The 13,125-nt window shown below is 33.5% G+C and overlaps 1 protein-coding gene across 2 annotated transcripts in view; it reads left to right on the top strand.

The window, feature by feature from the left end:
- RB1 (retinoblastoma 1) overlaps window positions 1-13,125 on the top strand; it is a 132,302-nt gene that overhangs the window by 113,506 nt on the left and 5,671 nt on the right. For both annotated transcript variants that reach the window (XM_004680254.2, XM_012723286.1), the window contains 6 exons: window positions 5,129-5,233; window positions 5,742-5,855; window positions 5,957-6,120; window positions 8,487-8,517; window positions 10,922-11,064; window positions 11,535-11,578. In XM_004680254.2, the coding sequence (XP_004680311.1) occupies window positions 5,129-5,233; window positions 5,742-5,855; window positions 5,957-6,120; window positions 8,487-8,517; window positions 10,922-11,064; window positions 11,535-11,578 (601 nt within the window). The remainder of the gene's footprint in view (window positions 1-5,128; window positions 5,234-5,741; window positions 5,856-5,956; window positions 6,121-8,486; window positions 8,518-10,921; window positions 11,065-11,534; window positions 11,579-13,125) is intronic.

The following is a 13,125-nucleotide window of genomic DNA, read 5'->3' as shown; positions in this document are numbered from 1 at the left end:
ATGTACAGATTTCTTAAGAAAATATCCCCTGAAGAAAATTTAAAAAGCTAGGTCAGGCCCTCCCTGGTGGTGCAGTGGGTTAAAGCACAGCACAAAGAAGCTTAAGCCACTTCCGCATGAGTTCGATCCCTGCCTGCGGAGGAGATCCACATGGTGAGGCAGACCTCTCCTGCCCCGCCCGCTGCTCCTCTCAGCAGTGTACTTTGTCCATCTGCCTGTTCTGCTCCCCACTCTGACTCTGGTGAATCCTCTCACCCTCCGCATCTCTGGCCTGTACCCCAGTTCTGTACGAATAAATAAATAAATCTTTAAAAAAAAAAAAAAGGTAGGAGCTAGGTCAATTTATTTATTGGACTTGATATATATTCACTTTTTGGCTACATTTTATGTTTTTGCTGTAATTTTTGCAAATTAGACCTTGACAGTATTTCAAGAACTTTATTTGTTTAAGTAAGAAAGCTCTTACTTGGGGCCCTCCCTGGTGGCGCAGCAGGTAAACACAGCACTAAGAAGCTAAAGCCACTTCAGCACCAGTTCAATCCCCGACCCTGGAGGTGACCCACATGGTGTGGCAGACCTCTCCTGAACCGCCCGCTGCTCCCCTCAGCAGTGTACTTTGTCAGTCGGCCTGTTCTGCTCCCTACTCTGTCTTCTGGTGAATCCTCTCACCTCCCCTGTACCTCTGGCCTGTACCCCAGTTCTGTATGCATAAATAAATAAATCTTTAAAAAAAAAAAAAGGAAAGCTCTTACTTGCAAAAATCACTATAAATCAGTATTGAACCTGTTTATCATAGACCTCCCCTCTGCTGTGATAAATAATATAGATTTCATTTTAGTGTGAAATAAGCAAAGACTGGTTGATCTAAAACAGTGCCTGTTGAATGATGAATGAACAACTGAATGAGTCATATAAACATCTAGAGTGTACAATTCAGTTTTTTTTTTACTATATTCTTTATGTACAGTCATCACAAACGTGTTAAAACATTTTCATCATGTCAAAAAGAAAGACCATAATCTTTAGTATTCACTCTCTTTACCTAGCTCATTCAGTCCCAAACAATATTAATTTACTTTCTGTCACTATAGAATTTGCCTATTCTGGACATTTCATATAAATGGGATCATATAATATATTGTTTGTGTCTGGCTTCTTTGACTTAGTGTGATGTTTCCATTGTCCATTTGTGTTATGGATTGTGTCATTACTTCATTTCTTTTTATGGCAAAATGATATTTCTTTGTATAGCTAGATCACATATTTACCAATTGACATATATTTGTTGTTTACACTTTTTAAATAATGTTTCTATGAATGTTATATATAAATTTTTGTATGGGATTGTTTTCACTTCTCTACTTGGTGAAATTGCTGGGTCATGTAGTAACTCTATTTTAACCTTTTCAGGGATAGCCAGATTGTTTTTCAACATTTTACATTCTTGTCATCAGGGTTTGAGGGTCCATTTTATACACATCCTCACATCCTCATCAACTTGTTATTTATCCTCTATTATAACCATCTTACTGGACATGGTACATGCCAGTCAGTCAATGTTCAGATAAATTATTTAGGAATATTTTCTCCTATTCTCTGAGAATTGTCTTGGCACTTTCTTGATAATACAGTTGAAAGCACAAAAGTTTTAAATTTTGATGACATTCACTTCAGCTATTTTTGTTGTTGTTACTAGTGCTCTTGGTGTCATATCAGACATTGAGTAGTTTGAGTAGTTTAATCTGTTACGCTCCAAGGTCTTTATGCCTCTACTCTGACTTTTAAATTTTTGTACTGTTTGGGTTACTTTTTGTATATAGTGTGAGGTAGGGAAACAAACTTTTTTGTATATGAGTACAAGTTGTTCCAATATCATTTTCTAAAGAGTTTGTTTTTCCCTTCACTACTGACATTTATCAAAAGTCCGTTAACTATAAATGGTTAAGTGTTTCTAGTTTCTTAATTCTGTTCCATTGATCTTTAAATTTATTCTTATGCCAGTTATCAGATGTCTTGGCTATGGTAGTAAATTATGGTAAAGAAGCAATAGTACTTTAGGCTTTTTTTTTCCATATTAGTAAACTCTTCTGAACTTGTGTTTCCATGTAAACTTTTAAGATTGACTAACAGTTTCTACAGAGAATCCAGCAGGTTTTTGATATGTATTATATTGAATCATAGATCAATTTGAGAAGTACTGTCATCTTTAACAATATTGTCTTCCAACTCTATAACATGCTATCTTTCCATTTATTTAGATTTTCTTTAATTTTATTCAACAGGGTTTTATAATTTTCAAGTACAGATCTTGCACAAGTTTTGTTAAATTTAATCCTATGTTTTATTATATTTAACACTTTTAAATAGAATTGTTTCATAATTTCTTTCTGAGACTGTTCATTACAAGTATATGTGATACAATTGACTTTTACATATTGTTCTTATATCTTGCAATCCTGTTGAAGTCACCGGAGTTTTTGTGTATGTGTGGTTTTCTTAAGCTTTTTGCTATATAAGATTATGTTATCATGTCATTTTTAGATATAGTTTTCTTTTTTACTTTTCAATTTGAATGACATTTTTTTTCCATTTACTTGCCAAATTGCCCCAGCTAGAACCTCCTATATAATATTGATTGAAAGTAGTGAGAGGGGATCCCTGCTTTATTCCTACTCTTAGAGGAAAGAGTTCATTCTTTCACTATTGAATATGTTGTTAGTGGGGGGTTTTTGTATGTCCCATTATCAGATTGAGGAGGTTCCCCTCTGGTACTTGTTTTTTGATCTTTTTTTTAATCATAAAAGACTGTTGGATTTTATCAAGTGCTTTTTTGTGTGTGTCTAGGAGGTGAACAATGGCTTTCCCTCCCTTTTATTGTATTGAAAATCACTTTACAGCAACTGATTTTCCATTGTTAAACCAACTTACATTTCCAGACTAAATTCATTTGGCCAGTTTTTACTCCTTGTGATGTACTGCTGGATTCAGCTTGGTTTTGTTAAAGATTTTAACATCTAAAATTTTAAGAACTAATTTTTTCTTGTGATGTCTGGCTTTAGTTTCAGAGAAATATTGGCCTCCAAATTTTAGAAGTTAGAATTGATTCTTCTTTAAATATTTAATAGAATTCAGTGAATATATCATAGATTGCAATGACTCAGATTGGTGGAGCAATTTGAGCCTGAGCTTTTGTTTGTGAATAGTTTGGTAATACTAATTTAGCTCATATTTTTTATTTTAGTAGTTTGTATCTTTCTTTTTTAAGATTTATTTATTCATACAGAACTGGGGTACAGACCAGAGATTCGGAGGGTGAGAGGATTCTCCAGGGACAGAGTGGGGAGCAGAACAGGCAGATCAACGAAGTACACTGCTGAGGGGAGCAGTGGGCAGGTCAGGAGAGGTCTGCCACGCCATGTGGGTCACCTCCGGGGCAGGCGGGGATTGAACTCATGCGGAAGCGGCTTAAGCCTCTTAGTGCTGTGCTTTAACCCGCCACCAGGGAGGGCCCGTAGTTTGTATATTTTCTACTTCACCATATACACGTGTATATGTGTACATGTATGTATGTATGTGAAGTATGTATGTGTGTACACATATACACGTGTATACATTGGCATACTTGTAGTATGTAGGGTTTTGGTTTTTATGTTGTTTTTTTTTTTTTTTAAGTAGGCACTTACTGCATTAAAGTAGGAGAAACGTGAATTAGTAGAGATGACACTATGGCATTCTAAATGAAAAGATATTATAATTGAAACTGGTAGGATGCAGAGTTAGGCATGCTAAGTGGGTATTTGTTTTTAGGGTTAGAAAATAATTTTATATTGAAAACTATGCATGTTACAGTGATAAAAATTAAGTACCTCCTGCCAAAGTTAACCCTGCAAGTCACATAGCAAAAACCATTTGTTAAAGAAAATTGCTAAAAAGTCATAAGGAAAATTGCTAAAAAGTCAAAATGTGTCTCACACTATATCATGTGACCTTAAAAAATCCAGTTAGGGCCCTCTCTGATGGTGCAGTGGGTTAAAGCACTGCATTAAGAAGCTTAATCCAATTCCACATGAGTTCGATTCCTGCCTGCCCTGGAGGAGATCCACATGGCGCGGCAGACCTCTTCTGACCCGCCCGCTGCTCCCCTCAGCAGTGTACTTCATCGATCTGCCTGTTCTGCTCCCCACTCTGTTCCTGGTGAATCCTCTCACCCTCCTCATCTCTGGCCTGTACCCCCATTCTGTATGAATAAATAAATCTTTAAAAAAAAAATCCAGTTAAATATATTGCTTTTTTTGCACCTCTAATGATGAGCCTAGACTAGATGGTCTTTCTGGGGTTACCTAGAAAACAAAAGCTCTAAGAATTCCATGACTTTTCATGAGCCAAAAGCCAGCCTAGTAGATTTTGCAGAATTTTTAAAATATAAACTTTACTTGATTATAAAAATCAATGAGTGTGTATTTTTAGAAATACTAGATAGTTGAACAAGTAACTAGAAAATTTAAATTAAACAATAAAGTTCATATAGAGTAAGAAAGTTTGATGTTTTAAACTCTGAGGGATTCATTTCAAATCTTATTTTAGCATTTAAAATGCCCTTTTATGAAAAATGGAATATGCTTATAGCACAAGCTTTGGCATTAAGGATACATCTTGATGTAAATTCATCAACTGAACTCACATGTGTAATTACTAGTTGGTAAACAGAAGACTTTATCCTGTCCTATTCCTTTCCCATCATTTTATTCTATTTACCACCACCACAACCAACAAGTGTATTAATTATTTAATTATCTGATAATTTGAACCTGGCTTTTTTAACAGTTAGTTACAAGTAAACTGATTCCATTTTCAACTTTTCAACATTTAAAGAACAGGAATCAAAAATGGGATAATGTACAAACCATATCTTCAGTTCTGAATAAATGAGGGTTGGCTAATTAAATAAATATAATTTTAGATAAACACTTTATATAGACCTTTTATAGACTTTTAAACTGAGCTCAGGTTGGGGAAAGGTTCTTTTGTTATAAATTAAATTTTTATTTTTTGAGCAAAAGGAAAGATAACAGTGTTTTTAAAAGCACACTGATTTAACAAAATTCTGTTTTTATATCACATTTATTAGATTATGATGTGTTCCATGTATGGGATATGTAAAGTGAAGAATATAGATCTTAAATTCAAAATTATTGTAACAGCATACAAGGATCTTCCTCATGCTATTCAGGAGGTAAGTAAACTTCCATGGTAATATTTTTTTGGAAATGTTTATAAATTGGATATGTTTATATCTATAATACAAATAGTTTAAGTTGCTAATTAGGTTATATATTCTAGTCTTATTGCATAAATTTGCCTATCAAATATTTACTATTTTATTACTATTTAGTTATTTAGTTATTTGTAACTAAAATAGGATTGAAAGCTAAGACACTGTAATAGCCAAATTTTGTAAAGTGAATAAGGAATACTGTATCCCTACAATAAGCAGGATATTTTGAATAATAATAATTTTTGTTTTAATAATAATTTTAATTTTATAAAATTTACATAAATGTATCTTAACCCTCCACTTCTGGTAGAACAATTATACTCCAAATTTAAGAAGGCTTTACAAATTGTTTCTCCCTATAAAATACATGTTTCTTCCATTAAAAAATACTTGAACTAATAAAAAAAGAAAATCTAAGAGGTAAGCTCCATATTCACTTAACACTGTTTTCATTCTTCTTCATCAGACATTCAAACGTGTTTTGATCAGAGAAGAGGAATATGATTCCATTATAGTATTCTATAACTCGGTCTTCATGCAGAGACTGAAAACGAATATTTTACAATATGCTTCCACCAGGGTATGTGTAAAGTATCCTTGACTGGGGGAACCTAATTATGAAACAGTAAATTTCACAAAAGCATTAAGATAAATAATTTATGTTTTCTGTTTTTGCTTTAGCCACCTACCTTGTCACCAATACCTCACATTCCTCGAAGCCCTTACAAGTTTTCTAGTTCACCTTTACGAATTCCTGGAGGAAATATCTATATATCACCCTTGAAGAATTCATATAAAATTTCAGAAGGTCTGCCAACACCAACGAAAATGACTCCAAGATCAAGGTTTGTGTGTTCTCTTTAAGAAAGTAATAAAATAAGAGGTGATTATTGTTATGTAAGCATAAAAATATAAAACTTTTTTCATTTAAAATAAGCTAAACTGGGCCCTCCCTGGTGGCACAATGGGTTAAAAGTATAGCACTGCAAAGGTAGCTGCAGCTGCTTCCTTGGAAGTTTGATCCCCCACCCTGGAGGTGACCCATATGGTGCAGCAGACCTCTCCAGTCTCACTTACTGCTCCCCTAAGCAGTGTACTTCTCAATCTGCCTGTTCTGCACCCCACTCTGTCTCTGGTGAATCCTTTTACTGCCCCTGTACCTCTGACTTGTACCCCAGTTCTATATGCATAAATATATAAATCTTTAAAGAAAATAAGCTGAACTATTGAATCCCTGATTTGCTTTTTAATATTAAGTAACAAGATAATAATTTCTGAGGAAAAGAAAGATAACCTGTTTACTTAGCCATCAACTTTCCTGATGCTGATGTTTAACCAGTTAAATAATAGGTTTCTAATCATTTCCATATTTTGGTAAATGGCCATTCTGCTAAACATTTGGTTAAGAATTTTTATTTTATATTTTATCAGCTATTTCTAAACTCTGTGGACCTTGCTTTGTTATATAAATGTAGATGACTCTAAATCTTTAGAAGTCCCTCCCTAATTCTGCCTGTGGCCTTCTTATATTACCTTGGGCAGGTCTCTGTCTCTACTTCAGAAAAGGGGGAATCAAAGAAATGATATATGTAGCTGCTTTAAATTATCAGAAGAAAACTTTGTGCAACTGAAAATCATTATATTATCTTCCACATCCAACCACAATTCTCTCAGACTTTGAAGTACTTCATTTGACTTATTATATGTTATCATGGGCAATTTGAAACTGACTTTATTTATATAAAGTGTGAGGTAGATTAACTACTATAGTTAATGTAGTCTCATTTTAGAAATTGTCAGATCATATAGTGTAGTTAATGAGCAAGAAAACAAACAGTGAGAAGGGGACACATTAACTGCTTAGAAAACATTTGTGTGGTATGTTTATTTATATAAGTAATGTACACACACGATAAAAATTTCAAACTTTAAAGCAATATATAAAGTAGAAAGTAAATGGCAAATTATATGTATTTCCATGTGACCCTTTAACATTCCTTGTTTATTTGTTGTACACATAGTTGAGTCTGTGTACTGATACCTGTAATTTAATATTGTAAGCTACTATATTTGCTATTTAATTTACATAGTCCCACACTGCTATATGAAAATGTGTACTTAGGTAATTGTTTTTAAAGACTTTATTTATTTATGCATATAGAGCTGGGGTACAGGCCAGAGATACAGGGGTGGTGAGGGGATTCACCGAGACAGGGTGGGGAGCAGCACATGCATGCAGACTGATGAGGTACACTGCTGAGGGAACCAGTGGGTGAGACAGAAGTCTGTTGTGCCACATGGGTCACCTCCCTGGCTGGGGATCGAACTCATGGTGAAGCAGCAGTGGCTAGCTTCACAATGCTACACTTTAACCTGTTGTGCCACCAGGGAGGACCCCTACTTAGGTAATTTTTAATGAAGATAATCCATATTGTCCTGATAATGATGGCTATTTGCTAATTTTAGTAAAATCACTTACAGTTAAAGTTCTTAAGTCATAATTTAAATATACTTACAAACCTTTGATCAGTATTAAGCATCTGTCTTAACACTTACCCAATATATTCTGGTTAGTCAGATGTCTTAGATAAAATGATGGCCACTTATCAAGTAATTGGAGGAAAAAAAATCTATACATTTACTAATTCCCTGTGGATGATAAAATTTTTATTATGTTAGGCTGATGCTATCTTATCAGAAATATAACTTGTATGGTTCAAATAAGGACAACTACCTTATATAGATTTTGAATTCTTGGCTATGATAAGTAGCTTTTATTATCTGTCATTATAGGTCTGATTAGATTTCTTGTCATTACTTAATAAGATTTTTTCCAAATGTAACTTGTATTTTTAAGAAGAAATATGAACAACATTTTGATGACTTACCCATTAACTTATGAAGAACTAAATAGGAGTAACTTAAAATTTTCTGTTACTATCTTTAAATGTGATTAGTGGTAAAATATGTTCTTGCAGACAGGTAGTTGGAAAGACCAGTTAAAAATGTCATGTATGTAAGAGACCAGCACAGTGTATGACTAGACTAGCACTGTTAGAACAATTCTGTAATATGTATATTGTGTTAATGGTTCTAAGAGTAGAGGAAGTCTTTGATTTGTTATTCCTAATATTTCAGAGTGATATGTATGTATTTATCTCTGCATAGTTGTATATTATTTATATTACTAATTTATATTTTATCTTAACAGAATCTTAGTATCCATTGGTGAATCATTTGGGGTAAGTATTTTCTTTCTGTGAAATATAATGATATGTAATAAAAAGAAATAGACTTCTGTAATTTTAATTTATAAATGCTGGTAATCAAACATATTATTAAGACATTGCATAGATTTAAAAATATCAGATCTATTTTCAAATTAGATTAAATTTCAAATCATACTTACAATTAGTGAATTTCAAAGCTGTCATCTAAGCACTCCTGTCACAAAAATATTTAGAAAACAGCTTTGAAAGTCAATAATTATGAGTATAATTTAAAATAGATATAGTAGTTCCCCCATTATCCATGAGTAGTGTGTTCCAAAAACCCTCAGGGAATGCTTCAAACCAGGGATAATACTGATCTCTATTTGTATATACTGCATTTTTCCTATACTTACATACCTATGATGAAATTTACTTTATAAGTTATACACAGAAAGAGATTAACAATAATAATCATAAAATAGAACAGTTTATGGCCATATACTAAAATAAAAGTTATGTAAATATGGTGTCTCCCCCCTCACAAAATATCTTAATTATACATAGTAATTTCATACCACCGTTGACCAAGGAAAAATAAAACCATGGAAAGTGAAACCACAGATAAGTGAGAGCCATTCTGGAATATGTCTTCTGCAATGTCCCAAACTGAAAAATACAGAAAGAAAAATGTATTTACTAAAAGACAAAGTGTTGGGTCCTCCCTGCTGGCTCAGCGGGTTAAAGCACAGCACTAAGAAGCTAAAGCCACTTCTGCATGAGTTCGTTCCCTGCCCCTGAGGTGATCCACATGGTGCAGCAGACTTCTCCTGACCCGCTTGCTGTTTCCCTCACCAGTGTATTTTGACAGTCGGCCTGTTCTGCTCCCCATTCTGTCTCTGGTGATTCCTCTCACTGCCCCAGCACCTCTAGCCCATTCCCCAGTTCTGTATGCATAAATAAATAAATCTTAAAAAAAAAAAAAGACAAGTGCTAAAACATGTTACATATAGTAAATGCTGTGACATTTAGCATAAGATAGGCTATAACTATAACAGGTTTTATAAAGGACATGTAGGATCAGGTTGAATCTGGATAGATGTCAAGTGGTCTTCAGTCTGTTTGGCACCTTCAAAAGAAATGAAAAACGTTATATTTTGAAGCTGATATATGAAAATCTTATAATCGGCATAGGGAATTTAGTTTTTATTGTATGTGTGCTAAATATGTGTTCTATAGAAACCTGTATTTATATTTAATTTGGGGAATATTAGCTAGTATGGTGAAATAAAGCATGAACAACAACAGTAACCTGTTAATCAGTCAAATCGGATTTAATTTGTCAGCAAAATCTGACTTCATTTTTTTAGTTAGAATAAATACGTTAATGCTCCCCCCTGAGATAATAACCTCATTTGATTGTAAAGTAGTTAGATAGGAAACAGAATTTTATTCACTTGTAATATATGTGTCCCCTTTTGGAATTTTTTACTAAAGCTTTGCTGTGACAAGATTCTTCCTCAATAAACATATATATCAAATCATCTACAGTTACAGAGATAAACTCAATTTTCTTTTTTTATAATGTTTTTCGATTTACTTATGCATACAGAACTTGGGTACAGGCCAGAGGTGCAGGGGCAGTGAGATGATTCACCAGCGACAGAGTGGGGAGCAGAACAGGCAGATTAAGAAGGGGAGCAGGAGGCAAGAAGACTGGAGAGGTCTTCTGCTCCATGTGGATCGCTCCCTGTCCGGGTATAGAACTCATGTGGAAGGTTGCGGCTAGCTTTGCAGTGCTACACTGTAACCCATTGCACCATCAAGGAGGGCCTAAAATCAAATTCTTAAGTATTGGAGATATTTGAATTTTTATATTTAAACTTTGTGAATAAGAAACATCACAACACTTTATCAATGATGATTTAAAATATATAAACAATATAACCTGTCAACATATAATACCTATAAAGTGAGTCCAAAACCTTTATTTGCTGAATTTATTAAATTCTTAAGACATTTTTCTCTGGTTATGTTATGCCCTGGATGGGAGAAGAGAAATTTGTGAAACATAAGGTTCCAAAGAGCTTTACATACTTCTTAGAAGCATCTATCCTTATAGGTGTGGTGTATGTTCTGAAGATGAGGATGAGGAACCAGGACTTTCAAAGTAGTTGATTGAATAAAAAAGTGCCTCATGGGGAAAAAAAAAAGGTAGATTTTTAAAAGTATGGGTATTAAGTTAAGACAGAGTTAGGTTCATTTACTCTGATTCTGATATTTTTCTTATCTTTTATTTGATCCAATAAAATATAAAATTAAAAGTGAAGATAATACCTCCACCTCATTTTGGGCACATCTCAGTCTACAGCTAAAGATTACTAAGTATAAAATACACTGTATAATGAGGTTTTAAAATGAATTCTGTAATTTGTAGACATCTGAGAAGTTCCAGAAGATAAATCAAATGGTTTGTAACAGTGATCGAGTACTCAAAAGAAGTGCTGATGGGAGCAACCCTCCTAAACCACTGAAAAAACTACGCTTTGATATTGAAGGATCAGATGAAGCAGATGGAAGGTAGGAACAGTTCCAGAATTATTTCAATAGTTTTGTGGTCATCTGGAGGCCCCCTGATTTCCACCAATCCCTTTCAGGTCAATGTTATTTGGAAATATGATGACAGTTACTCAAAATAATAATACACCCCAACTTAGCAGCACCAAATCTATATCATTTCCTGAAATTCAATGAAAATTCAGCTGTTAAAAAAACTGATCTTTTAAATAAAACTGTTTAATAAAATTTTAAGTTTTAACTTCAGATTTTAAAATGCTTACTCTTGAAAAATGTTTACTGTTTTAGAAGAGCTTTAGAAGAACATATAGGTTTATAAATTTGTGACATTTTAGATGGTTTATTTATGAGCCTTTGAAATTAAAAGCTTTTTTGCTAAAGTAATAACATAAGTCATTGAAAGTACTATAGTTACTGGAAATGAGTTTCCCATTTATACATATGAAACATTTTATGTTGTTTTTAATCTGCAGCAAGCATCTTCCAGGGGAATTTCAACAGAAGCTGGCAGAAATGAGTAAGTACTTTTCATTTCACCATGTGTAAATGAATTAAGTTTTTAGCTAGCCATTTCACATTATTAAAACAGTAAATCTACATAGTTCTTTTAAACAGCAGACTTGGTCATACATTTAAAATACAACTGAATAGGGACTGTATTATTTACCTACCTACATTTGTGGATTGTGAAGGACAAATTCACCCTTTCTAAAATCTTTCATGGAGGAAGATTAAGAACTGAAACCACATCTTCAGCTTGAATGACTATAACTAGAAACTAGTAAGATTGCACAACTATAATGAGGAACTCTTTAAGAGTGCTGGAGATAGAAAAAGATTTTGTAAACATAGCACATATAAATATCACCATTACTTAAAGAATACCTCTAATATTTGTTTTATTCAAACAAAAATTTTCATTACTGTCATAATTTTGATAAAGAATGCAAAATAGATCATATTTCAAGTTATAAAAAGTGACATAAATTTGGAATGTTAAATGGAATTCTGTAGGTTCTGAGACTATAATGATTAACTTATGTTTAAACAGAAAACACATTAGCAAAGATAAATATTCCCTTGCTGCTACTGGGTTATCATAGAAAAGTAGCTGTCATAACATTTCCTGATAATTTGTTCCCAAAAAGAGCTAGGATTTGGAAAGAAATATATTTAGAATATTAAAAGTATTAAAACTCGGGCCCTCCCTGGTGGTACAGTGTGTTAAAGCACAGAACTAAGAAGCTAAAGCCGCTTCAGCATGAGTTCGATCCCTACTTGCCCTGGAGGTGATCTACATGGCCTGGCAGACGTCTCCTGATCTGCCGGCTGCTCCCCTCAGCAGTGTACTTCGATAATCTGCCTGTTCTGCTCCCCACTCTGTCTCTGGTGAAACCTCTCACCGTCCCTACACCTCTGGCCTGTACCCAGTTCTGTATGCACAAATAAATAAATCTTTAAAAAAAAAAAGTATTAGAACTCTCATGCTCTCATACACCTCTGGCCTATACCCCAATTTTGTATGCACAAATAAATCTTTTTAAAAAAATAAAGTATTAAAACTCTCATACCTAGGTTATAGGATTTATCAGTAAGAACAATACCAGTTGAAATGTAACTTTTTAAAAGGGTCTTTCTTGCAATATGTCTCTCAACCTCAAGGTCCTAACCATGAACTATAAAGCTTTTGATAAAATGCTTTTGATTTTTTAAGATCATTTTTCCCTTCTTTATTATCTTGAAGAATACAATTAAAACTAAGTATACCAAAATTCAAATGTTTGGTGATAAATGATCTCTTTTTGGATTTAAGGTTAATTAATATACTCCTATTTTAACTTCTAAAAAAATGTAGCTTTTCCCCCCAGTACATGAAACTTATGAGCAAACTTATAACCAAAAAATACCCTTTTTTGCATTAAGGAACAGAAAGTTGTAAAAAAATAATAACGTGGATTCTCTTAGAGGATAGATTAATTACTGGAATCAGAACATTTTCCAGTGGTACACTTAGCTACTACAGAGAATTCACTCTGCCAGAGTGAAGTTCAAGGTCTTTGTGCA

This window comes from Condylura cristata, unplaced genomic scaffold, assembly GCF_000260355.1.
Source record: "Condylura cristata isolate star-nosed mole 26May11 unplaced genomic scaffold, ConCri1.0 scaffold00010, whole genome shotgun sequence".
Classification (NCBI taxonomy): domain Eukaryota; kingdom Metazoa; phylum Chordata; class Mammalia; order Eulipotyphla; family Talpidae; genus Condylura; species Condylura cristata.
This window is presented reverse-complemented; position numbering and strand designations above follow the sequence as displayed.